Genomic DNA, 27,823 nt, shown 5'->3' on the forward strand with positions numbered 1-27,823 from the left:
TCGTTCGGGAGAAACTCCAGCCTTGTGATTAATTGGACCAAGTCCTGTGTCTATGTACTCTCGGGTGACTCTCCTTCTTTGCCGCGCGGTTGTCCCATACAAGTGGTGCAGATGGGATTTAAGTATCTGGGGGTCTTTATTGCCTTGGACCCGTGATGCGTTATGACCTTAATCTGCTTCCCCCGCTCCAACGATTAAAATCCAACGTTGTGGCCTGGCGCAGACTGCCATTGTCCCCCCCTCGGGCGTGCTGCTCTTTTCAAAATGATGTCTTTGCCGCGGTTTTTATACGCTCTGCAGAACACACTTGATGTCATTCCGGCGAGCTATTTTCGGGATGTGGAGAGTTTGCAGAGACAATTGATATGGGGCGGGCGATCGCGCATCGCCCTCGCCAAGCTGACGCTTCCCTGGTATGACGGTGGTATTGCACTTCCGGATATAAGGCGGTACTATTGGGCTTCCCAGCTGGCAGCGATTAATCATGGAATGTACGGTCCTGTGTCAAATCCTGCGTTTGAAATGGATAGGTGGCTGCTGCCGTGTGGCGATTATAACAAGGCGCTTTACTCCAAATCTGCTGGGAAGAAACTTTCGGGACCCACTAAGATAGCGGTGCGAGTGTGGCAATGTGCTAATGCGGCAATGGGATGGAGGGATCGACTGACTCAAGCGACTCCGCTCTATGCCTCTGAAAGATTGGGCAGCCTGTGGAAGACGAAAGGTTCAGAGAAGTGGGATATGATTGGTATCTGCAGGGTGAGTGACATCTGGTCCAAAGATAGGGTTAAGACCTTTGAGGAGTTGAAAGTAGAATATGAGTTGAGTGATAAGGAGTTCTTCCGTTATGCGCAGATTCGCCACGCGCTGAGTTCGGTTTTTCCTGCAGGTAACGTTATCCCGGAATCATCCCCACTTGAAGATCGGGTGCTTGACGGATATGTTCCCGACAGCACTATTTCCCTGATATATAAGAAATTGATTAATGATCGAGTTGATTTGTTGGTCCAACTTAGAGAGGTTTGGACTAGTGACGGTCTGGAGTTGGACGACGAGGACTGGCAGTCGGCGATATCCTCACCGAAGGAGGTCGCGATTCCGGCTCGTCTCCGACTCGTACAGCTTAAGATCCTGCACCGATTTATGTGACCGGCCCTCGCCTGATTCGTATGGGATATTCGGTGGATGGGTTGTGTAAGCGTGGATGCGGCTTAACTGGTACTTTCCGCCACATAATTTGGGAATGTCCGGAAGTGGTACTGTTCTGGAGTCGAGTGCATGCTGTGATGGAGGAGGTCACGGGTATCGCGCTGTTGCCCGAAGCAAGGCGTTGTTTGCTGAATGTTTGAGAGCCGACTGATTATGATGTGGCGCAGACTCAGTGGGGGACCCTTGGGAATATGGTTGCCAAGAGAGATATCGCGCAGTTGTGGGGCTTCCAGAGACCGCCCACGGTCCTGGCATGGAAGGAGAATATGGACTGGTGTATGTTTAGAGAGAAGACGGTGTATGTGGCGCGCGGCAGACCTAAAAAATGGGGTAAAATCTGGGGCCAATGGAACTCCTACGGGGGTGATATATGTGCACCTCCCCTTGCGGATGCTCCGGATGTTCCGTCTTCCCCCTGACCTGACATTCCTAATGATGTTTAAGCTTTAATGTTTGACTCTGAATTTCCCCCCTGCTCCCCCCCTCTTGCACTGATGATTTGTATCAAATTGTACTGCACTTCCTTCCTCGCTGAGCGCTCATCCAGCTGTACTGACTTTTATTGCCTTGTTTTGTTTGTTTATTTGATAATAAAAAGGAAATATAAAAAAAAAATCTTAAATATCATTACATACAAACGACAGAAGAAATGGTTAAAAACACAGGGTTATAGCCCCATTTGATATATCCATAAACATGATGAGGTATGACCACACAAAAGGAAAAACAATCAAAAGATGAAAAAGAAGAGAAAAATATTTGATGACAATAACAGGTGACATCTATGTCTTTCAACCAGTCTTTCCTGATAATTTTGGATATTAACATCCAATTCCAGCTTTACATCCCAGGATCTACTGATACATCATTGTTATTGACCTTACTGACCTTACTGAATTGTTTGTGGCTCAGTTATTACTGTATCACTTAGGATGTAACTGGTGAACTCTAATCAAAATACGCTAGTACAGTAGGTTTAACTAGCAGCATGTATGTACATAAATACGGTTTGCACTCATCAGTAGTACAGCTCCCTTTTTGAGGGCTACTAAAATTATTAAGTTAAAGTTGTGGCCAGTGATCGCAGCTTGTGGGTGCCATGACCTTGGGGTCCTCGTCTTCTGATTCCTCTTTCTTTATTTGAAGCTCGTGCATGATCATAGACTTTGAGAATATTCTTCTAAAACAAGCATGTTTAATGTGTCCTCATTTGTACAGGCTCTTATCATGCATGTTTAATTCTAGAACCTGTTTCAATAAGCCTTGTAACCCGGTTTGGTACAGGTAAAGCATTACAGGCCACCCTTCCACTCAGACTTCAGTGAATCTCTGGAAGCCGGAAGCCCAGGTTTTTTACCAGTAGGTTAGTTTGATTGTGGTTTGCAGGTGATGGAATTGTAGTAGCTCACTAACGTTATCGAAGCAGCCACAGGGCGCTAGACTGCCCGAATGAGGGATGGTCACATACTGGAAGCTGTCAAATTTAATTCTCCAGGGAGCTCTTAGAGGAAATGTGTTGCAGTACCTCCTGGAAGGGAGTAGCCCTGGACAATGATATGTAACTTTACAACTAGCAAGTATACTGTTACAAGCACTGTGAAGATAGAGGGTGATAATTAATTCACTGCCAAGCTGCTGCTCATCATTGGTGCAAATTATTTTTGCTTCAAGGGTACTTACAGCAACTTCCCCTCGATAGATTCCAGCATATTTGATGTAGCCAGTATATGTTTTGCTAGATAACCTCGGCCACTCATTCCTTTCTGTCTCATATTTATTTTGGGTGTTTGTGAGCGACGAGAGCTCATATTTATTAACTTTTTGATATTCCAAATCTCTGCATATATGTACAAATGGCCAAATTTTGTATAATGCCTATGTCGTGAGAGACAAAGAGAGCATCTTCCACTTCATTGGTTCATTATACAACTTGTCTGGGCATTATGCCTACATTTCCCAATTAATTGCAGATAATATGGAGTTGATAATATATTGCTCATCCCTGTGTATTTTTCTTTGCATGCCAGATGCTAAGTTCCTTGAGACTATTGATTTGAATTTCTTAAAGTACACCCTCAAATTGTGAAAACATATTTTAATTATATTTGTTTGGATTAGATTTGGCAAGTTCGTTTTCCAGATGCTGCAATAAAGATAGCGCATAATGATGTGTATGCCGCGTCTCACCGAAATATGTCGATCACTTCCACTCAACACATATGCATTTTGAATAAGTGCATTCCTTTTCATGGCTAGGACAGTTCCATCCCGGCTTTAGCTCCGCCTTTCTGCATTTTCAACAAGTTGAATATATTACTTCAACATGGAAGGCCTTCGAGACCGGTGTCTTAGATACTACAGTCTTATTCATCCACCATACCAACATATATCCAGGCTGTCCATTACTAGTGATAGGTGGCACCCATATCAGGTGCATTCCTGTATCTTTAATTCATGTTTTTTCTGCGTGTGTCCCCAGCTACCCAATGGCAGACGCTAATTCTAAAATCTTAGGATACTCCCAGATTATGTCAGAGAATCCAGTCAGCCATACTCCGCGTATAATACACGCTAACCATGTACCTGGGTTGAAATTCTGCATCTTAGTGGGCACCTTAAAGTTAGAGCTCTTTCCCGGTTTGTTCCTAGGGGTGTCCTCATCTTTGAATATCCTTGTCTGTGCTATGGTATTTGTTGACCAGATCAGTCTCACACAGCTAGAAAATAATTTAGATGATTTTGAACAGGTCTAATGGGTGGGGCCACCAGGAATTTGGATCTTTTACCTGTGAAGCTATTCTGACCCCATGACAACCAAAAAGCAAATAGAACAAAATGGTGAACTCTGTCACGCCCACACCATTTAGGTCTTCAAAATACTACTTTGAAGATTCCATGCTCATAGGCCATACCTATTAGTGCTATATTTTGGTTCTTAGTTCTTCTAATGCATTAAATCCACATTTATTACAACCTCATTCTCAATACCGTTCTCAGAAAACGGAAATAAAGTGCAGTTGTTCAAGTTATTGAAAGTCTTTTTAGTCCAAATTACTGTCCTGAAATTGTCACTCACCTGGAACACTGGAGATAGAGTCCTTCCTCAGGAAAAGTTTTGGCAACATTATAACTCTCTGACGACTTTTGATTAGTCTGAACGAATGTGATTTGGCCATTCTGGGGGTATTAGCACACAGTCAGGACATTGCCCTGGAATTTTACATTTGTTTTGACCGTAGCAATTGCTACAACGTTCTTCCTGAAAGTCTTAAAACATCCTATTTCCACCAACTAGAGAAGTGTAACAAAATGGTTTAATATCAGAATGTGAGAGAGAGTGCACCATGTAAGTAGTGAATAACCTGGATGTGAGGGATGATTTATTTGTTAGGGCATTCGTTTTTTGACGAGCCAACTTCATTGAATGTAGAGCTGGAGTTTCCAGAAGGCGGTTCAGTACGGTTGGATCCATGACGGGTATTCATGCCAACCACATGCGCGTGAATTTTATTTGGTGTCAATTTGTGAAGTTGTTGAAATTTTAGCACAGATACAGACTCTTGGAATTTAGGATAACACCAAACTGTCACAGCTTCAGTGCTTTCATAACCGTAGAAGCATTTCCAATTCCTACCCTATCTTTCCTCTATGTTAGGTTACATTGAAACAATAGAACACAATGCTGCCTCGGCTGTCTCAAGGTGCAGGCCTACACCAAGCGACCACCTGAGGGTGCAGAGAAGAGAAGTTTTAAGATGAAATTTAAAGTTTACTTAAGACCGAATGAATCTGAAAAAGTGCTCCAAAGGTGAGCTTAAGAGGACTCATAGCCCCTTCCTCTATGTAAGAATTCTAGGCTACCCAATTCCAATTGTAAGATCAGGTACCCATCCCAGGGATGTAGACTGTCAATCTGTTTGATTGAGGTTTAAAATGTTATCTAACTTAACTTTCAGTAGCTCTCAGTGTAGATCATAAACCTTTGTTTGCTTGAAAAAATGAAGGCAATGTAATCAAGTGAAAAAAATCATACTTTTAGTTTATCATTCGATCTCATTTATATACGGCACAAGGCTAATTAATCATTCGTTTATTGGGAATCCAACCTTATAGAATATTTTCCTCATGACTAGCTCAACCACTATTAAAATTGCAAAGTGATGTTATTTATAGTATTGCTATCGTTTGCGTTCACTCCACATTACTTGAGCTCCACCATTTCTCTTTTGCCATCTAAATGATGATCCTTAGTATTACTCCAACGAGTGGTGCACATTTTCAGCAGGATGAAAAAGCCTGAATAAGCCCTGAAGTGATTAGAAGGTTGTGGTATTTATGTTGAAGACAGCCCTTTGCATCATGTGCTACACCTATTCATATGCATTAACAGCAGTGTATGCTGTAGGTGAGGCCTGGAGGTAAAATAGAATGGTTTAAAACTCTGCAGGTGCAAACAGGCTGAATGTTCGTATTTTTTCATTCGCATTAAACTTTTATATCAGATTGACAGCAATAGAAGTCTTGCTTTGGAATTACATTTTGTAATTTGCAGGCAGTTTTCTAGCATTTGTGCTTTTCTGCTGTAAATCAGCAGGCGAGTTTCACGCCAGAGCTTCAGGTTGGCATATCTTTTGATTTTCTGGGAAAAGAGTTACTGTTTCTGGTTTAAGCGCCTGTTGAATTGCTATTTTTACTGCGATTATGGAATGGATGTTGGATTCGAAAAATATTTAATTCATTGAATGATATGATTATTTCTGTGACTCTTGACTATAGCAATGCCAAAGCCTCCTAATTTCCTGTAATAAGCTTACCAGCGTACCCTGCTTGGAGGTTATCTGCAGTCGGGCACAACTGTAACCTACCTGTAAATCTCTGGTGTTTCTCATCTGTATGTTTATCTTATACTGTACACCACCCTGATACCTTTAGGCCATGTTTGTGCTTTATAAGTCTCTCAATAAATAAATAAATCCACCCGGACTGGAGTTGGCTTGAGATAATTTTTGACCCCAGTGTCTGAACCTGAGATTTTGATTTAGCAAAAGTCTTAGAGAAGTTAACTGCTGACTCCTTTGAATATGAAGTGTAGTTATCCGGGGATATGGAGATGTCCTTGAGCTTCTGGGGGTTTCATCTCGAAGCACTACATAAAAGCAGCATTGGCTGTTGGAATGGTTGTTTCATTTGTGTGTGTCTAAGGAAGTATTAAACTTCAGAAGATACACATAGTTTGGGATTTGTACTGCTTTGTAATGTAATACCAAGCAAGGAATTCATGAATGAAGACCCTCCCTGCCCCCTCCACGGCCATTGATCGAATTCAATTAATGTATTTGATAACACATGGACCTTATTCAATGTGTTCTACCGAGTATTTTACAAATATATATGTTTTTGCTTTTCATATCGCCTTCTCCGATAATCCAGTTACTTGTGTGGGTACTTTTTTGAGGTACTGGTACAAGTAACTGGGTTATTAGATAAGGTCGGCTTCACTGCCTGTGGGTCCCTGAAGGCCACATGTCATAACGATCACAGACATGCATTTACAATCGGTGACCACCTTGCAAACAATAATGAACACAGATAATTAACAAACCAGAAGTTACTAACTCCCAGTGAACTATCATTAGCTGTGGAAATGTGTCCGGCGACAGTAATACAATTTGGACTCTGAAGAAGACCTCGGAGAATTACGTCCCTAGAATGTGATGTTGAAACTTGTTAGCACATACTCTTAGGGGATCAGCTTTGCAATGAATTGGCAATTGAATTTAGTTGTGCTGTGCAACACTGAAGGACCTAAAGACTATTTTGATTTACCGCCCTCATTAGAGGCTAAATTGACTGCCTTTCAAAATCAAATTGGAGGCTGTTAGGAAAACAGTTTGTTTTATTGAGCAAAATGTAATGCACCTTTAAACCTGTCGTCATCCGCTGTTACTTAAAAAAAGCTAACCTAGTTTGCAGATAGGATTGTTAAGGAATGGCATTTTGTAATGTTTGTTCAATGTTTGTTTAATCATAGGACTGTTTATATGTTTCATTACCACTTACATGGATATACTGATACTAAAAGTAAAAAAATAAGTACGTTGATATATTGCTGGGTTCAACACATCGGATAAAGTATGTGTGTTGTCGAACAAATAATTGAATATGATAAATGTTCATTGAGGTTTCCTTCATTTGTGAATTCGAATTCATTGTAGGGTTCCTCCCTCGCGGGTCTTAACAGTTTCTCCCCTGTACTTTTGCAATACAAATAAGGAATAGTAACTTTCAATGCCTGGGCAAAAAGTTTTTGTTCGGGAGTCAACTTGAAGTTTTGCTATGGTTTACTCACAGTTGGGTCTTATTTGATGATTATAGGGTCAGTTTGTTGACCACTGCCTTCAGCAGCTTCCGAATGTAGTATTGCCATTATGGTAGACAGCGCTGGGTATGTTCCTGAAGGAGCTGTACGTACTTAAGTCATACATTCTTTGACTCCCACTTTTGTGTTATTTAATGGGTTCTCTTAGGTACATACCTCTGCATCCTTTTCATGCTTAATTAATTTGTTTTTTATTGGTGCAAAGTTGTATTTAGTTTGTATATCAATGGTAGATTAAAATTCAGGACTTATGCTTTTTATTCACCTCAAATGTTATCCTGTTTACACTCGTTATTTATTTATTATTTTTGTTTTTCAGCAAACTCGAGTCTACTTGGTGGTGGCGGGGGTAAGTCCTTAATATCATTTGTTTTTGTGAGAATTGTACTATCAATGGCTGAAAAAAGGCCTTAATTTCAAGTGTATTTTAATTGAGGCGGATATATTAAACATCAGAAATTACAGATTTCAAAATCTTTTCAACCAAAATTAAGCTTTGAATTACTTGCCATTCCACTGTGCACGTCCAAAAAAACAAAGGGCCTGAATTGCAAACTGCACATTGTAGTATGTTTTGTAGCACTACAAAATGTACTACAAAATATACTTTTTACTAATACTTACATGTGAAGAATTCTCCACCCCAACGTTGGAGTCTAGGGACAAATATGCATTCTTTTTAGTAGTAAATGTGAGAGAGACATGGGGCAGTGGGCGAGAAAAAGGGCCGACTTATTCCTAAAGGGGATGGGATCAGGGGGGTGTAAGATAGGTTTAGGGAGGAACGTCACCCACCCACACAAGAGTAAGCCAATTTATTTCGTCTGTGGGTGGAGACATATAAATTACCCTTTTGTAGTAAGTTTACACTCTGAAGTATGTTTTCTGCTTTCGGTAATCAAAAACTCAAAGTGTAAACTTACTACCAAGTACCAACTTACTCCAAAGTGTGAGTTATCTTTTTAACTCAGGCCTACAGACTTTTCTTTCTTTGTCACCTCTTTGGGGCCAGTTAGAGATGTAAATAAACTGACCTGGATAACCGAGACTAACGGAATCTTTTGTCTACAAAATTTCTTAGAGTAAAAACGCTGTTTGTAAAGAAAACACACTGAATGTGGTGCACTTCACTCAGGATGATGTAAGGATTACTATACTACCCACGTTTGCCTTTTAGAAACTATTATAGATTTCTGCACAGATATTATCACGATGCATTTTGGTCAGCTCTGTTCATATTCAAGTCTACATCTGGCACCATTACCACTGTCATAGTGGGGGTTCTTGTAAATTTCAAAGTTCAGGGGTAGGCCTACATGAACTAGTGCGGTTGGGCTCTAAACTTCGCAAAGTTCCATGATAGTCAGAGCGTGGCTAACCAGCTGCAGGTTTTTTGAGTTGTGCTTGTGATTTGGATGTTTAAAGAAGTGACGCAAATTAATTGTTAAGCCTTGCAGACATGAACGAACCTAAGAGCTGCACAAGAAGAAGTGTAGTTTTCATCAAAGCCCCCAATGGAAGGGCGGTCTCTGAAATGTGTTCTTTTCCCATGGACATCCCTCTCAATAAGTGGGTCGGGTACCCTTGATGCTGGAGCATCTCTGCCATGGTTGTGGCCATGTGATGACGACACGGGCTTGTCAAAAGAGGGAGCAAATACACTTCCCAAGGTGATGAGTGGCCTTTAGACTGTGAGAAAAGTACGCATAAACCTGACTCTAAAAGTCATTTCCTTCGGAGACATAGAATTCTGACCACGACAAACAACACCATGGAAATGTTTTCTGTAAACCGTCAAGGGGTGATGCACTCTATTCCACAGCGCAGATTGAGAGTGGCGCTAGCGGCTGCCACCGGCTTTGACTCATGGGATCTTCCTGTCTGCTGAGCACCTTTCAGAGGTGTTTGATGGCAGAGATGAACCTCCTGAGCCTGATGACTTCTTACATCATGGACATAACTCTGCAAGGCTGTTAATTTGTTGTCAGGAGGTAGCCGTGAACGTCTAAAGTCAATAGTGCAAAAGGACACTTTGCAAAAAAAAAACATTTACTGGCAGGAATTTAGAAAATAAAGCATACTATATTGCTGGATAACAAATATAGTGCTACAGCTCAAAGATAATTTCTTTATGAAACATTTTCCACAAGGAGAAAGGTTGGCCAATTGTTGGTAATTTAGAGATGAATGCATAAAAAAAAAAACTAAATGTCATCTTTCAATGGAAATTGCAGGTGGAATCATTTAGGACATAGTATTATTTTTTTTTTTAAATGTATTAACTGTACACTTGTTGCATAGGATGGTTTAGAAATATATATGGCCCTATTGACCAAATGTGTTAGGATGTTATGCACTCTCACATTGTACACAGTTCCTACGTCATTGTGGGACATGCAGCCCTTGAACCACATGGAAGTAGAAACTGGGGCTTGACATGTCATGAGGTCCTATTCTTCATCCATGTATTCTAGGGGAGCTTTACCTGTGAGGTCCCTAAAAGAGCCATCCAGGCGAATGAAGAGGATTTTATTTTAACCCCTAAATTAGATGGCAGAATGTCATCTGTAATTCGTTTGTGTATGTGTTCAGGCAATGCAGACATTTCCCTGACTGCAAAGACCCTGAATCTGGCCAGGCTCATGCAGGAGAAGGTAGGCTGGCGTGTAAGACCGGTTTGGTGCGCTCCCTTGAGAATAGTGATGCTTCTGGCCGCTTGCTAACGGTGCAGCCCCTACTTGCTTACCCCCTTCCCCTACTTTGGACCACACGTAAGATTTATGCAGGAACAAATGTCTGTGCGGAATTCATTTTGCAGCGCTTTTCACGAATATACATTTTTCTTTTGGCAATTTACATAAATGTGGCTTTTCTGCTCCAATCAGTTCACACTTCGATTTAGAAACCCTTTCTGGAATCTGCACCACAGCATCCATCTGGCTAGTTACAGCACCACCTAAGATGCTCCTGTAAAGCCAGATCGTTATTTATATCCAATAATAGGGTGTAATCAATATAAAAGTAATTGTGGAGATGGACTTGAGAGAGACTTTTGATCTAATCGGTCGTCAAAGTTTAGTATACCTTGGCAGCCAGCGAGAAAAACTATCAGCACAGTACAGTAATTCAGTGATTAATTTGATCATAACAAAAATGTTCCTTGTAAGATGTCTCAGGAGTCATCAGCGAGGTCTTTACGTGTGCTTTTATCAGACTTTATTACAGGTTTACGAGAAATGATACACCGAAGGATGGTATCGGGTCAATCACGCTGGCAAGGAGACTAACATTACACCTCAATTGCATTCTAAGTGCTCCATTCTGAGGTGAATGTCAACACGGAATTCAACAATGTCTTTTTTTTTTTTGTTGCGAAAAAAAGGTGGTCTAAATGGCAGTTCCAAAATGATTCACGAAGTATTATTCCTAAAAATATTAGCGTTCCTAATGATTCTATTCTAAGTCCTCAAAGATGCAGGTTTTCAACCCTTGTCCTTTAATTAGCGAGAGTTCTTGTGGTTAAGTGGTCTTTTTCAGATAATTGCTCACATCCTGAGTTATATATTCAGAGGCAAAGGTGACAGACTATAAATTAATTTCATTTAGAAATAGGAAACCTAGGTACTTTGTGCTGCATATAACTATTCAGTGCGGAATTGTACATTTAAAAAAAAAAAATGTAACTCTGATAGTTGATTTGTAGGAAACAGCAGTACATTTAGAGCTTGTGTTTTCTTTTATGGATTTGGCTTTTAGAAATGCGGCAGGATTTTTGGGCAGCTGACAGAACACAGAGTTCCTCCTGGATGTGCAAAAGGTAAATTTTTTCGGGGCGCAGCTCACAATAAATTGGTCTGGCGACGGCTGTACTTTGTAATATGCCCCTTCAGCACCTAACATTTATCAACTAGAACTTCCCGCGCCCTCTTAATAAATCAAGTAGCCTCATCTACGCCAATCCATATCATCATCTAAAAGTTCTTTTAAACCTTGACCTTAAATGCTCTGGGTTTACTGAGCTCATTCGAGCCTACTGCCCACTTGCCAGCCTGCCCAACAGTGTAACCTGTGCTTCATCTACCTGTCTAGGGCTGGCTTTAGTGCTGGTGGCGCCCGCTGCTACAATGTTTGTTGGCGCCCCCTCCCCCCCCCCACCCCCCCCATCCGTGGTGGAGGTGGGGACAACCTCCACCACGGATTTCCTCACCACCACCTTTTAAAATTGCCCCTCAAGGCTCCATAACCACTCTTTCAGATGTATTTAATTTGATATATAGCACCACTCATACCAAAGTAGGGTGTCAGAACACTTAGCAGCACGCACACATTACGCAGAGACAATCATTTTTATGTAAATCAGCGTACAAGAAATGTTACATAGGCGAGAGGACTACAAGGTGTAAGAGTCACATGTCATCCATACAGGTAGGCAGTATAGTTAGAGTGCTTGGTCTGGAGAAGCACAAACTCAGAATTGAAACGGAACACCATTGTTGGGGGTTCTCTTTAATAATAAGAATTTCTACCCAAATTAACCCTTTTTTCCCTCAACATTAATCTATTCTATAATCTATACTTTGCAGTGTGCATGCAGTTCTTTGATGCCAGTTAATAATTCACTGTTCTATGTTAGGATTTTAACTTATAAACTGCAATTAGCAAAAGGATGTCTCTTAGAAAAGCAGTTACCCACTGACCTATATACATTATATGCATTTTGTGGTCTGCATGGTACACGTTCTTTGCAGCAGGCATACTAACCCTCCGAACTGCGAATACAAAAAATGTATGTATACTTCCTCATCCTGCTAAGGTTGAATACCTGTGTAATGTGATGCGCTCCGATTCCCTCGTGGATCACTCACCGCCGACTACTAGGTACCTATGCTATACATTTATGTTATCTACTTTTTTGTGTGGAATTGCAAATACCAATTGTACCTTTACTACCTCAACCTCCTAAAGATAAAGAACTGTGTAACGTGAATTGCTCCGATTACCTTGTGTATCATTCTTTGTTGACTACTAGTCACCTAAGCTATCTATTTACTATTACCTACCTCCTTTGTATTATGGCGAGCACCGAATGTATGTACACCACTTCAACCATCTAATGTTCAATTATGTTATATTGTAAAGTGCTCTGATACCCTCGTGGGTCATGTTCGCCTTATATAAAAGTTTATAAATAAATAAATCTGCTATTTTATGATCAGTCAAAACCTCAGCTAGACAAAACTCCAATCTCTCTCCATTAAGAACATTAACCACTTGAGTTATCTTGACATTTTTATTGTTCTCTGAAAATTGTTGGAGGCAAGGAATTGGGCAGCAGGTGCTTTTAAAACCAAAACAAACTTGCAAACTTGGTGCCCCCTGAGGTTAGCACCCACTGAGGTGGCACCCGTTGCACCGCCCTACAACTGACCCTGTACCCGTTTCTTGGCATGTTTAAAGACCAGGCTGCCAAACTCCCCAACTCATTTAATTTGTTATGGTATAGTCAGTTTAGTGTCTTGGGGCCTATCCTGTCTGCTTCTTGTGATGTAACACTACAATATCCATATAGTATTACACTGCTGTATCTTCCAGGAATAAATCCTCTCCCTGCAGCTTGGTGCATCAGGTAGGGTTATAGACATCCTTGCAATGCAAGCAAATGGAATGTCTCCTATGCATCTGCAGAGGTGCACATTATTTTGCTGATGTGACAGCTATGCGGTTGCCACATCAGTGCAAAACATAACCCATCCTGTCTGCCTTCCAGACTTAAAGGGTACGCCCTCTACTCCATCTGGAGAAGTCCTTGGGATGTGGACCAAATGTAGTCATTTCTGGACTTGCATAAGGTCACTTTATTTTGGAAGAAGATCAAGCTCACATTAAAAGCATCCTCTACAGCAGTCAACTCGAGATGAATGTCAAGTAGTATGCCCTTTCAGCAAACATAGATTATCTATAAATCTCTTTTCGCCTTAACCAACCTTGGGAATGTCCACTTTCTTTTTCTGGTGGGAGAAAAAAGGCGTGAAAAACTAGTCTCCAGGGGTGTTCTTTCTGACCCTATCGCAAGTGCAGATTTTATCCAATTAAATCACTCCTTTACCTACTTCACTTACATCCGGTTGGTTCTCTTATCTACATGAGAGAACGGTTTCATATCCTTTCCTGTAGCATCTTCCACACCAGCACTCACAAGTTATGAAGTTTGGGAGCAGACTGCTTGAACACCATGGACACTGAACTTAGTATGATTACTAAAAACACTCACACTTTCGTTGGAATACAATTGATGTCTAAAACATTGTGACAAAGGTTCTCTGTAAAAACCACAACCAGTGTATTCATATTTTACACAGGTCTAATTTTCCTGCTCTCCTACAAAAAGGAAATCACCCATCTAGAGTTTCCAGTTTCGGATTTTCTTTAAATTGATTTTAAAGTCTTACTCATATCACTGCTCTATACGGCTTATAGACATTATCTTTGGCAGCAGTTCAATGCTTGAAATGTCTGTCGGTGTGGACGGTTCAAAATGTGGCAGGCGGCACCTTCATCAGGGTGATGGAGTGATTTACTCTACCCAAAAATAAATATGGCCCTTTGTTTTTAATCATGACATGGATTATAGGCAAGGAGAAATATTATTTAGGTGATCCATAGCCAATTTACATTTTTTACCATTCTACCACACAAAACCTTCTCCAGACAAGCCAGGGCATGTGCTAGTGGCCCGGCTAGACCACATATGCTGAGGAAGGTTCGCCATTAAAGTGCCCCTAAACATGGTCGGTAGGGTATTGCACTGCCCACCTAATGTGGAGCATGACCCGATGATGAAGAATGCTACTTCGGTGGGTGAGAGCCTGTGTATCCTGAAAAGGATACCCTGGGCGGCATGAAGGACTGACATGCAGAATTTGGCATTTTCATACCATTTTTCGTTTGCAGAACTTCAAACAATTTCATGTACTGGTGTTTAACTCCACCTGGGGACCACTAGTATTTAGATTTAAAAGTAATAACAAGTCCCTTTGTTAAATGACTAGACTGCTTCTACGTTTCCAAAAACTATTTTACTTGAATCCTCCACCCCTCCCCAAGTGGGGTGCCTGGTAATAGGAACATACAGCACTGGCAATCTGAACCTGTCTTAATGGCCATTAGATTCCATCCATTGCAGCCATAGACATTAGTCCAGCTTCTCCAAGTTGTTGTCTGATCCACACTCGTCCCAGATCTGAAAACTTTGTATTGCAGACAGGCATTATGTATAACATTCAGATACTTAAAGTGACCCAATATATGCTAGAATAAATCATGAATAGTGAGGTCCACATGTCGGCATTAGTAGGCAGTCTCTTCCTTCTAGCCACTTCACCCTCTTGTTCTTTCAACCCGCTTTACAATGTGTCTGTTCATAAAGGAGTTTAAACTTGCCCATGTAATCTTTCTCTTTTTTGTGCTCTACATCAATGGGGGCCTTTATGGCTTCGCCCCCCATGGATGCTTTACCACAGGATTATAATCAGCTTTTTCACTGCTGACCACTAGGCCACCTGGCTCCAGTGGAGCTAATGATGCATGTCCCTGTCATACGAACTAGATCACCCTTGTCATCTGTTTCATTTTGACTCACATGTTTGTCCTTATGTGTTACTCTTTTGATGTTCCCTGCAATCCTGTCTTGGAATTTCCATCTCTGTCTTATATGTCCTATCTCCCCATCATATATATTCTTAACCCCTTCGACGCTCATGACGAGCTCAGCTCGTCATGAGGTACGCCTCTCGTACGCTCATGACGAGCTGAGCTCGTCATGAACCGCGTGGTTTTTTTAAAAGTCAGCGCACAGCGGGAAAACCCGCAGCGCGCATGGTGTTAATGTGTCTGTCCTGGGGATCCCACCACCCCGTTGTAACTTCTCAAATTAGTGTATTTTCTACTCTTTTTCCTCTCCTTTGCATCCTGTCTCTTTTGAACTTTTGAACTAATCTCACCAGTCTCTACCTCCTACAATGAAACCCTAGATCCACGCGTTTCATGGGACAAAGTCCTTTTGTGGCTCATTTGTCTACCCGGTTTGTTCGTCACTCACCTTTCCCCTGCCATCCTTGTGGCCTCTCGACAGTTGCCTCTGAACTCTCAAGAGCTAGCTGCCTACATCGCAGCGGGTGCTCAGACCGGCGTGGACTGTCCCTCTGTGCCCCCTCTGTCCTCCTACAGGAGTGAGCAATCACTGATCATTTTGCTCCCTTCGTAGCCAACATCGATCTCTTTGGGCAATCTACATTTTCCCGGTGACATTTCCTATTTTTAATCATCTAAGCAACTTCTATCTGACTAATCTCTTGTCCACCACTTCAGTGGTACCTCTGATGGCAATGTAGCCCTACTCCTGTCAAGTAGCACTTCCTGTGGATGGCAAATAAAGATCTGCCACGGAAATAGCTGCTTTCCGACGTTTGGGCCAACAGCTGCAGCCCGGGGACCTTGCCTGTGCCAAGCAGAAGTGGAGATGTTGTGGTGGAGTTTTCCTCGTCTCTCTGACCTGCCAAGGGGGCTTACACCAGTCACAAATGTGCCCAAAAACAAGATTATACCATAGTAATTAATGGTTGTCCATGTATAAATACTAGATAACCAGGACTTGTTTGTGAACAGGAAAAACAGGTTTCTCAATAGGAGCACAACGATATAGAAGGAAATTCATACCATGGAAAATCTGAAATGAAAAACACCTAAAAGAAAGTTAACTTAGAATACCTGTAAAAACAGACTGTAGCTGGTTGGTAGTCTAGTTCATTACTTTGGAACATATTACATATCTCAAGCCAGGTTCACCCCCACAGCGTCAAGTCACAGCTTTGAATTTACTGCTTTGTTAAGTCACAGCTTCGAATTTACTGCTTTTCATAAGCTCGGCTGATAGCACATAACCCAGGAAGCAGTACTTTGCATGTTCCGAATCTCCTCAGCAGGCCCATCTATCATGCTGCCATATTTGTTTTTTTCGGTCATTTCAAGCATGAAGGGTTATTCCTGGCCACCAGTACTCGTCTCTAAACCACTTTTTTTTTATTTTGCGATATTTTTTTCAAGCTTATGGAATCTTCTGATATGGAGCTCTCCTTATAATACACAAGTTATTTTTTTCAAAATTAGTGTCTGTGTGCTCACTTCCTAAAGTTATTATCACCTCACTATTCAAAGCATTACAAGCGTGGAGAAAGAACGCGAGTCACAATTCAGCATAGCATTTGGGACAGTTGTGTAGGAGGTAAATTATGTGATCCTCTGGATAGTTTAAGTGGTTGATGGTTAGGAATAGATATGGAGTACTGCTTGTCTGTATGAAAAGAGGTGGCGTTAGCTGTTGCCTGAATATTGCTCAGTCTCTTGTTTTTATGACGAATGGACCTATTTCCCAAAAGGTTCTTAAAGTTGGCTAGTTGTGTATTTTGAGGATCGCAAATTGCCCATAGGTGGTAGATTTGGTTAGGTAAGGCTTTATTTTGCTAAGGGTGGTCATTGTGTTGGCTACCTTTGCTTGATTTTCAATGTGGATGGTTTTGTCGATGATAGGAATGTGTCTGACGTGTATTTGTGAGCTGACCGACTGTTATTAACGTCATCATAGCATGACTGTTACATTCTCACTGCTTCAAAGACTGCACACGTGCCTAGAAATTGCAGTCTGAGCAAGCCAAGTGTAGGGCGTTGATGTTGCCATCTTGTGACACGTGCCATAATAGTTAGCATTTCCATAAAGTGGAGTTATGCTCTTCTGTATAGTAGTTTAAATCCTTCTCATTCAATGATGTGCCATCTCCCCCTCAGAGACAAACCTCTTTCCTCTGATGTCAATGTTGGACAAATGTATTAGCTCAGTGTATCCCTTTGCATAGGGAAAAATGTCCAATGTTACTTCCTATTATTGAGACCATCTACAGTGGCTATCCAGCTCACTTGTATGTCCCCTCAGATTGTGATATCTCTCTTTGGGCATCCTCTGTAATTGTGTGTGAGGTCATTCACCACCATTAATCTGTCTCTCCCTCCAGCGGGGTGAGAGAGATGGGCTTGCCAGTTCAGTCCCCCACCCCACCCTGGATTTTTCACGTACCCTTTAAAAAAAATTCAAGCAGGGCAAATTAATATCAATCTTCTTTAGAGAGAGAGAGAGAGAGAGAGAGAGAGAGAAAAAAGCCCACATACTTAAGGGAGCCCTTGTGCTATCTGTTTCATTCACATTGGCATGTCAAAGAAGACCACCGGCATGAGAGCCACAGAGAAATCTAATATTGCCTTTCTTTAATATTTGGTTGTAAAAATAAGTCCATGTTTGGCTACCTTCCTTGCATAATTAGCAAGTGGAAAACATGTAAACCGCAGGACCTGCTTTTTTACTTTTTCTGAAATACAGGGAAGATACTTGGAAAAAAAGACACACTTTGACTTTTGAAACCCTGCTTCAAACCCCAGAAGCAAAGGAAAGGGCTGTAATTATGGATTCTTGGGGACATTTTGAGCTACATCTGAAAAAGTGCCCTATTAGCTCCATTTCGGATCCCCTTCCACTTATATTAATGTGGCTAGTGTAGCAATCAAATTTGTGAGAAAATGTCAAGGTAATGACGTTCGAATTATGCCTCCTCATACAAGATTTCTGTGGACTCCCATACCCCCCTCTATACCAGTAGACGACATCTGCTGTGCCACCATTAGTGTTTTTGCCAGAAAAATCTTCTAAGGCCTAGGCTTCTCCAGATTTAATTTCAAAAGTCTTGCAGATTTCAATCCCTGCAACATTAAGGTGTTATAGCATGGTAGTACCGTTGTCTAGGCTTTGTGCCAGGTTGTGCGTTGATTTAACCTGTTTGAGAAGTTACCCCAAATTTACAGCATCTGTCATGGCATGTCTTCTACTTACTTCCCGCCTTACATTGTCTGATAGATGTGTAATATGTTGGATATACCTAACAGAAATTAATTTTAATCTTGCAAAAGTTTCTCATGTGTCAATAAAGTGCACCCTGTGCATCCACATCTTCAGATTTTAGAGCTCTTTGCACTTTTTTGTTTTAGCAATGATGGGTCTGAAGAGGAAGATGACATTTTTTATACTTTTGACATAGATTTGGTGTGTCTGCCCTGGGCGAGGAAGAGACCCACACTCGGGGACCCAAGTGGCATATCTTAATCGAGTCCCAGTACCATGCTCAATGAACATCTCCATTTGTGCAACACATCTGCCTTCTAAAACATCTAATGCCTCTCTGTTTCCATCGAAGATTTTAATTCTGTTCATGTCAACACACTAGGCTGATTACCACCAATCTATTTCTTGGACGCTTTCTAATTAACTCCGCCAGACCTGTTCCTCAGTAATATAGATCTATGGGCTCCCTTGATGACTAGGGTCTTAAATACCGCTATTACCTGTGGTCTCCCCCCTTCATGGTCCAAGGCGATCATTGCAATGTGAAAACGTTCCTTCGGTGGCCTTCTACTTTAGCAAAGCAATTCTGTCTATAAATATGACAAGCGGGTGGCAAGGACACAAAATATACTGAATTATTTCAAAACATATAAATTTTTATTATCTTTTTTCTTTTTTCTTTTTATAAATTCATCACATTTGTTATCAATCCAAATTTATCAAAGAATTATTCTTAATTCATGTGAAAAAAACTCAAAACCACATATATTGAAAATTATCTACAAAAAGGATAATGATTAAAATTACCCCTTGGTAGCAACCATACCTCTCAACATACTCACGTGTTACCAATCATACCACACTCAAACCACACTCTAAGATGGTAAAGGAACTGAGTTATTAGCAAGATGACAGTGCTAAAAACATATAGGAGCCCAGATGTAGCTTTAGGCCCACGCAGGTCTACGCGCGTTTCGGCAGCATTAAGCCGCCTTCATCAGGACCTTTTTCATCGTGACTGTTCAAGTACCAGGGGATCTAAAAAGAGAAATATACATATGTCACCACCCAAACATTAAAATTGATTCATTTCATTGCTAAACAACAGGGGCTCAACAACGTGACCACAATGAAACAGGGCATCTGTGCATCAAGTAGCCAGGGCCAGCCGAAAGAAATCATGCTGCCCAAGGTACTAACATAGTATATTACTGTAGGTGCTGATACCAGAATAAGGATTTATCAGTAAATAAACGACACCAGAATATGTGATAGTTCTACATGTTTATCAAAAACCAGTTGGAAAAAAGTGTAAGCAATAGCAACATTAAAGCTTCTTCCTATGCCCTTTTGACTAGTGCTAATAATCAAAACAAGGGCGTAGCCCCTATGCTTACCAATCGCCCCAAACAATTGGAGTCGCCAAAACGTATCCGGTAAATGTCAGGAGACTGAGCGTCCTGTGTTATAAAAAGATTGCTGCAGAAAAAGGATTTCTCATATTAAATCCGAACTCAACATTTTCAGAATAGACCTATTCAAGCTACTTAAAAAATTAAAGTCCGTGTCTAATGCCCCTAGAACTACTTATAAAGAAACAAGTACCTTTTAAATACAAGGAATCGCGTTGACAACGATTTTTGCACAACACGAATTCGTGATTCACTCACGGATGTTCAAGAATCGGAGGGAGGCAAAAGGCATCAACGGTCAGCAGTGGTAATTCGTGACATGATCTAAAATTGGCAAAGGACAGTATCCCAAAACGAAAGAGTGTTCAAATTAATCATTTATACAGCAAAAGTTTTGAAAAAACTATTTAGAGAGGGAAACGAGAGCAACCTCAAATAGGGCGTAAGCTTACTTAATATGAACGTGTAGTCCCACATGTAGGTCTAACCGGCTTCTCAGTCGTAGACCCTGTAACGTGGAAATAGAACATATTAATCCCCGCAGTCCAAACAGTTACGGTCTGCGCAAATCATGAACCAATGCTCGCTATTAATAGTAACCGCGTCCAAGCTCTAATATGGACGAGGATGCAACATGAGGTGCAGTAGCAGTGTATTGGTGTGAGAAGAAAAACTTCGCACCATATATCAGCCAGTCGGTGACTTAGACGTTTGCATATTTGGCACCGAGATTTACCGACCCGTTTGAAAAGGCAGGAAAAGCCTAGCTAACATTTCAGGCGGTATGAGCATATACCTAGGTACAACGGCATGGAGAAAAGTAAGCGTATGTCTGCCAGAAGGTAAAAATACCCTTAATCTATAAATCTCCCAAAGGACCAAAGGCTCGCTTACCTCAAAAAGCCGGTAGTGTGGCCGTCTATCTGCACCGCGCGCCGCCTCTCCCGAAGGTCAGTTCTTTGGGGGCGTTCGCTCCACCCGTTTTAAAGCAAATCTCGTGGGTTAATGGTCACATCGTAAAGCATGTGACTATGTACGTAACCCCCGTCCTCCTATGAGTAATAAAGGAAGGACTCTAAACTTAATACCAAGCACAAAAAACGGACTATACCGTCACCTCTGTTACTTTCAATCACACACTGACTCTACACTAGAGGTAGAGGTAGGACTACCCGGCGGATTCCATTAATTTAGAGAAGCAATATGGAACATAGTCGGTATTGTGTAATTTCCGCGAATACATTCGAGGCGATTGGGTTATTCAATCTGAGCAAGGGAGAATAAATGCAATAAAACATTTATAAAAATGAAATTCTCCCATCAAAAACAGATAAATAACAAAGGAGCCAAAATATAACAACTATGAGCTACGCTTATTAAAATCTTATTGGAAAAAAATACTACGTGTTTCTAAGGGTGTTTACAGGCTCAATTAACAGAAATGTAAAGACAGCCCTGAGAGAGTCCACGTGGGGACACCCTCTTTGAACTGGTACCAGTGTATCCCAAGGATAAACACAACTTTTCACTTGGTCACGTACCATAATAGTTCTTCATTTAGTCCACGTTTTACACTGTCCAAGTGGTAGATCCAGAAAGTCTCACGTTTTTTACGTGTGATTTCATTCGCTTGCCCTGGCTTAGGTGTCACTTTTTCTAGGATATACCATTTGATCCCATTTTCTGAATGGGATTTCTCCAGACAGTGTTGGACTAGAGGAGCTGATTGCTTCTTCGTCCTGATCGCAGACTTGTGTTCGCTGAAACGGACGCGAAACTCACAACCCGTTTCCCCAACATAGGCCAGGCCACAATCACAGAATAAAGCATACACAATATTATTGCTTCGGCAATTAGTCAGAAATCGCAATTTAATCTGTTTTTCATTGTATGTAAGCGTATCTGACACAATGGCTGAGTCGCATGCGTGGCATGAACCACATCTGTGATTGCCCACAACCATGGGTAAGCCTGTCATAGAACGCTGGTTGTTCAATTGAAAGTTTTTAGCAAGGCGATCATTGTACCAATTTTTAAGAAGGGTAATAGGGATGACCCGAAGTGCTATCGGCCCATTTCCCTGATTGACGTATCGGCCAAACTTTTGGGAAGGGCAATCCTGAATAGACTGACCGAATGGACAGAAGAGAACAACATCTTCTCGGATACCCAGTATGGGTTCAGGATAGGGAGGTCCACCAGTGACCAGTGCCTAAACCTATATATGCTGACTGCCAAGTATACCCTGGCCAGCGACGAACCCATGTATATGGGATTCATGGACCTGGCAGCAGCATTCGATCACGTCAACAGAGGAAAGCTGTGGGATATGATGTCAGGTATGGGGATAGAAAGTGGCCTAATCACCATACTGAGGGAACTGCATAGTGACACCACGGCCAAGGTTAGATTCAACAGGGAGGGAGGCCTGTCTGACTCCTTTCCATGTAGGAGTGGAGTCAGACAAGGTTGCATACTTGCCCCTTTTCTGTTCTCTCTTTATATCAACAACCTGGAGCAGTTCCTTCTGGGTTTAAAAACAGACTGCCCGAGGGTTGGGCTGCGGCATATCCCCGTCCTGCTTTATGCAGATGATGCGGTTTTATTAGCAAGAACACCACGCAGCCTACAAACCCTGATAGAGGGGTTTGTGGAGTTCATGAGTAACCTAGACCTATTTGTTAACCTAGGGAAATCATATGTGCTTCTGGCCGGCAAAAAACCTTTCACCAAATTTGTTTACACAATTGGCTCACATTGCTTGGAGCAGGTCAAGACGTTCTCCTACCTCGGGGTAACTTTTGACGGTGCCCTGCAATTTACCCCTCTGGTGACGGAACGTTGCACAAAAATGATCGCTTCTAATGGGGCAATAGCTGGATATGGCAGGAGGGTGGGCAGATGGAGTCCGGAACAGGTGATGAATCTGTACGGCTCCATAACATGCTCCAAAGTAATTTATGGGGCAGAAGTCTGGGGGTTTGTGAATACAATTAGTATCCAACAGGAAGAAAATAGGTATTTGAAAGCAATCCTGAGGGTGCCACCCAGCACGGCTGGTTTCATAGCCCACAGGGAGTTAGGGAGACCATATTTGGAAGATTTAGTAAAACTTAGACCTATAGTGGCGTGGTTAAAAATATGGATAAACCCGGATGCGCATTTAAGTAGAGAAATACTATTGGACTGCCTAGGTAGGACCCATTCAATGCGCATCCCCTGGCTCAAATACGTGAAAAATACCCTGGAGGAGATAGGGCTGGGGAATCTTTTCACGAACCCTGCCATTATTTCAGCACAGCACAAGAAACTAGTAGGGGAATTATTTTTGGGGCAAGAAACCCAACGTCGAGCTGATGCTGAAGGAGTGAAAAAGACTGTAAGGGCCCATGGATTGGTAAAAAGTGTGGAGGGTATGGAGCCTTACTTATTTCTTCTGCATAATGCACAGGACAGATTTTTAATGTGCCGTCTCAGACTGAATCTGCTCCCCTTCATGTTGGCTATACCTGCAGGGTTTACCTCATCTATTGAGCAGAAGGGTCCCTGCGGCTGCGACAATCGGTCTCCGCAGGATACCCTTCACTTTGTTTTGCTTTGTCCCTATTTTTCCATGCCCAGGCGTAGATTCCTTGTAAATATTTTTAAAAAAGCGCGACTGGAACACGCCAGGGATGCCCTAGTATTTCTGTTAAAAGCCTCTGACCCATTAACGCTATGTAGCATTCTGAATTTTATTAAAGTCGCTATTCGTTTAAGACAGACAGGCGGAGATGAATGAAAAATTGTGAATTTGTATTTATTTGGCCCTTTGTTGGCAAATCTTTTTACTGTATCAATTATGTACAAGGATCCCAATTAGTATTTAATAATGTTTTATTCTTATTTGTGTATATAAATGTGCTTTTATGGTGTTTTTTATTCACCGAATAAAGATTCTTGAATTGAAAAATTGAAAACTCCGCTAATTAATCTTGTTCCTCTCCTGCACTGGGTTCTGTGATGTCGGGCATGCATGTGCCTTTGTTTCAATTTGACAACGCACCACCACAACCTCACAATTGTTTTGGTTATTATAATTATATGAATCACTAGTGTCTTACCTTTAAAGTATTGCTTTGCCGGATGAGCTGCTTGATGAAGAGCCTAATGTTTCCAAATTCAAACTGAGGAAGGTGTCTCCTCCACTTTGAGTATTCTGACTCCTTTACCACGACCAGCTGCATCACAAAATCATCCCATTGTATGTATGGAATCCCTTACCCTGCCCTGCTTTCAATATGGGATTGTGTAAGGTGCTGCAAGCTGCCCTCTGTTTTCCCATTATAGCATTGACCCACTATAGTTTCTTATTGCTTTGTTTTTTTTTTACACAAAAATACTTTTGATATGCCATTTGATGTGATGGACAGCACCACAGCTTTAAAGAAGGAATGCCAATTGCAGTGTCATATTACTGTGTCATCCTTAAGTGTTTGAAGGAGGGTGCACATGTTTTAGTGGCTTATTCCGTTGTCGCAGCCATGTCATTATATAATATAGGTATACCTCTGATTTTGATTAACTGGTTCTAAGGCCTCAGTGTAAGCTGAAGTCCCTGAGCATGATCATTCATTCTAAGGCAGAGCTGTGCTGTGCCAGTTCTTCCAGATAAACCTGTGTCATCCACATGGAAGAGTAAATGTTTCTCTGGATCTCAATCCCAACTCAGCTACTGATCCTGTTTCCTTAATGGCCTTTCTGCCATTACACTACCAACAATAACCTGGGATTCAAGTGCTACCTATATTTTAATTCCCTCCACGTAGGTCAGACCGATATTTATCTTATCAAAAATCACATGTATGTGTATGCGTTGGTATTTTTAGAGCATGAACCTAGCTCATGGAGTGCTGAACAAGGGGGCATAGCTCCTTGCAAAATAGTAATTAAGGGACGGTCAAGGGTCGACTTTTTCATTGAAGAGTTGTGTCTTCAGCTTTTTCTGAATTTTTTCAAGAATCTGATCTGATAAAGATGGGAATGTGGTTTCAGATATTGGGAATATGAACAAAAGAAAATATTGAATGTTTTTCTTTTCCTTCTTGCAATTTTATTTGTCTACAGTTTGGCAACTTCCAGGGACCTGTCCTGGAATGGTCTCCAAACATGGTTAGTTGGCTTTTTGTTTGTCAGGTAAGTTGGTGCCTTGTTATTGAGCGTTTTATTGGTGATGCAGCTGGCCTTGAAGATGATCCAAAGTGGAAGAGAGAGGCAGTGTAGGTCTTTTAACAGGAGGTGATGTTGAATTTTTTGAGTCCATAATGAGTTGTGCTTCTGCATGTAGAATATCTTTCATGGGTGGCAGGGTAGTATAGGGGAGACTATTAAAGGTGTTGCCTCTGTCCAAATGGGAAAGAACTAAGGCTTGTACCGTTGTTCTGACGTTGTCAGCATGGAAAAATTGCTTCACTTTCTTCAAGAGGAAGAGATGGAACCAGCCTCGCTTGGTCTTTCTATCAATGTGCTACTTGAATGAGAGGTCTGTGTCAAGGGTTAATCCCAGTGATTTTGCAATGTGTGCTAGCTTGGGGGGGGGGGGGGGGTCTGGTAGGTTTAAGTTGGGAAAACAGGCTTTAATCTGGGGTTGTGTTGAGCTTTTGACTAATAGGAGGCATCAAGGGGTTTAGCTTCAAGGTATTAATTGACATCCAAGATTGAATAAGTTCAAGGCAGGATTTGATGCTCTGAGTGTCATTCGCTGAGGATATTTTTAGGTAGAGTTGTTTATGATCTCTGTATCTTATCTGTATTTAGGGATGTTGATGCTGCTGTGAGCAAGAATGGGTATGAGGTGCTCTGTGTAGAGGTTTAAGATGATGGGAAAGAGGAAGGAGAAGGGGAGTGTCTGTGATCATGTTGAACATATTTCTATGAAATGGCGCCATGTGGTGAGGAAGGATGTGAACCTTTTCAAGGTAGTGTCTGAAAATGCCATGTGTGTTTCAGGGTGTTGATAAGAACTAGATGGTCAACTGTTTCGAAGCCTGCACAGAGGTCGAACAGACAAAAGGGAGAGGTTGTACCTATTGTTGAGGAGGCTGTCATTCACTAGTTCGATTGTAGCTGTTTAAGTGCTGCAGCAGGGTCTAAAGCCCGAATAGTAGTTGTGTGGAGGATTATTCATCCTGGAGTACAGCAGCTTGAAGATGGGTTGCTTCACTTGCTTGGTGCCATGAGAGCATTGGTTCAAAGTGTGTGGGGGGAGGGATATTTTAATTATCCAGCTACTCCCTTGAGTGTGACACTCTTTCATTCAGTAGTCTGTCCTTTTTGGAAATGCCCTTATTGCTAGACTGAGCTAGATTTGGTTACTACCTAATAATCTCTTTTATAGCATTAAACAAGCATTCTGGACCCTTGCCCCTCTGTAAGTGCTCTACAGACTGCTTTGGTTTCTGGTTTGGCTATTTGTCTTATTCATATTATTTCCCTTATGCAAATGTTCTGAGTTTGGTATTTCAGAAGAACGCCTTTGTGCTCTCCTTCCTAACTCCCTCCCTCCCTTTTGTATACAATGCCTCAAAATTTCTACAGCAACTCTTCTGTGGTTGGTGGAGTGACTATGAAACTGTACATTTCGTCCTATTTTTTCATTACATTCTACATTCCTCCCATGTGCTCACAACTGTGCATAAAACTATTGTGTTGTTCCCAAATTTAGCACATGCTTCTGACACGATGCTTGTTATTCCAGTTGTACCCTTGCTGTCCTTTTGACTGAAACATTCTCCCTGATGTAATCTATTTTTTAGGTTTGTATTTGACTTGTCAGCAATGTGTTCTCTTCTAATGTTCTACTTCTCAAATCTTGGTTAGTGACTTCTTTCAGGTTTCTACTGGTTTGCGGGCATCCAACCGCCCATCCCCGTATTACTGTTTTATAAGCTTCCCAGTGCTCAGTCATTCTCTAAATCCATCACCCTCATTGAATTCGCCTACTACAATACTGTTTCCCTGTGAAGCTTTCATCAGTGGACATTTTTCTCTGTCCTTATTCACTCATATCTACCAACTGAAACATGTGAAAGGTGGAAACTAGATGTGAATGGGAGACCACATAAGTGTGTGGATGTGTGCTTTTTCGTTATAAATGTAATGTGTGATTAGTAGCATTGTAAGTATGTGTTAGAACAAGATTTGTGTTGAATACAGTGTATAGCAGGGCAGTGGGTGTGAGAGCTAAGGTTAAGACATTACCCTGAACTCCCATCCCACCATCATTTGCAGACGGTGTACATGAGCTGTGACTGAGAGACCTAAAAAGTGTGTGTGTTCCTTCAGTAAATAATTAATTGGTGACATTGTACATTTTGTAATGTGGTATTGTATGTGGGTATCCTATTTGCTGTTGGAAACCGTGCAAGTTGGGGTAGGAGTTATGGATGAGTGAGGACGGTGGGGTGGGGGCTTAGGTGAAGGTCTTACCATGGCTTATGAATTCCATGTCTTTTAAGGTTTCGTAATATAACCACTATTGCACCCCGGTAAACCGTAACTCATGTGAGGTGTGATTTTATTTTTATTTTTTTGTCCAGAAAGAATTTCATTTTTTTCTAATTGTAGGTGGTGAAATGGGTGCTGACCTGTTCCTGGAGTCTGCCAACCTAAATGATTTAAGGGCAAGGGAGGCCAGGGATAGTTTACACCTGACCAAGTGTCCTGAGCTTTGGGCAATTGTCATCTGCGATGGTCACGTTTGTGTTGGGGTTGGAATGGTCTTCACCTCCTGCCTCGTACAAAGGTAGTGGTGCTGTGTGTTGACCTCACCTTGCCAAACCCCTAGGGGCTATATTTTTTCTAACCTCCTGTGTTGTTCAAATATACAGGGTTTGTGTGTAA

At 41.6% G+C, this 27,823-nt stretch overlaps 1 protein-coding gene across 4 annotated transcripts in view; it reads left to right on the forward strand.

Moving 5' to 3' along the window:
- MACROD2 (mono-ADP ribosylhydrolase 2) overlaps positions 1-27,823 on the forward strand; it is a 1,869,528-nt gene that overhangs the window by 1,296,828 nt on the left and 544,877 nt on the right. For all 4 annotated transcript variants that reach the window (XM_078647087.1, XM_078647088.1, XM_078647086.1 and 1 more), the window contains exon 4: positions 7,908-7,937. In XM_078647087.1, the coding sequence (XP_078503213.1) occupies positions 7,908-7,937 (30 nt within the window). The remainder of the gene's footprint in view (positions 1-7,907; positions 7,938-27,823) is intronic.

The sequence above is a fragment of the Lissotriton helveticus genome, chromosome 6 (assembly GCF_964261635.1).
Source record: "Lissotriton helveticus chromosome 6, aLisHel1.1, whole genome shotgun sequence".
NCBI classification, from domain to species: Eukaryota; Metazoa; Chordata; class Amphibia; order Caudata; family Salamandridae; genus Lissotriton; species Lissotriton helveticus.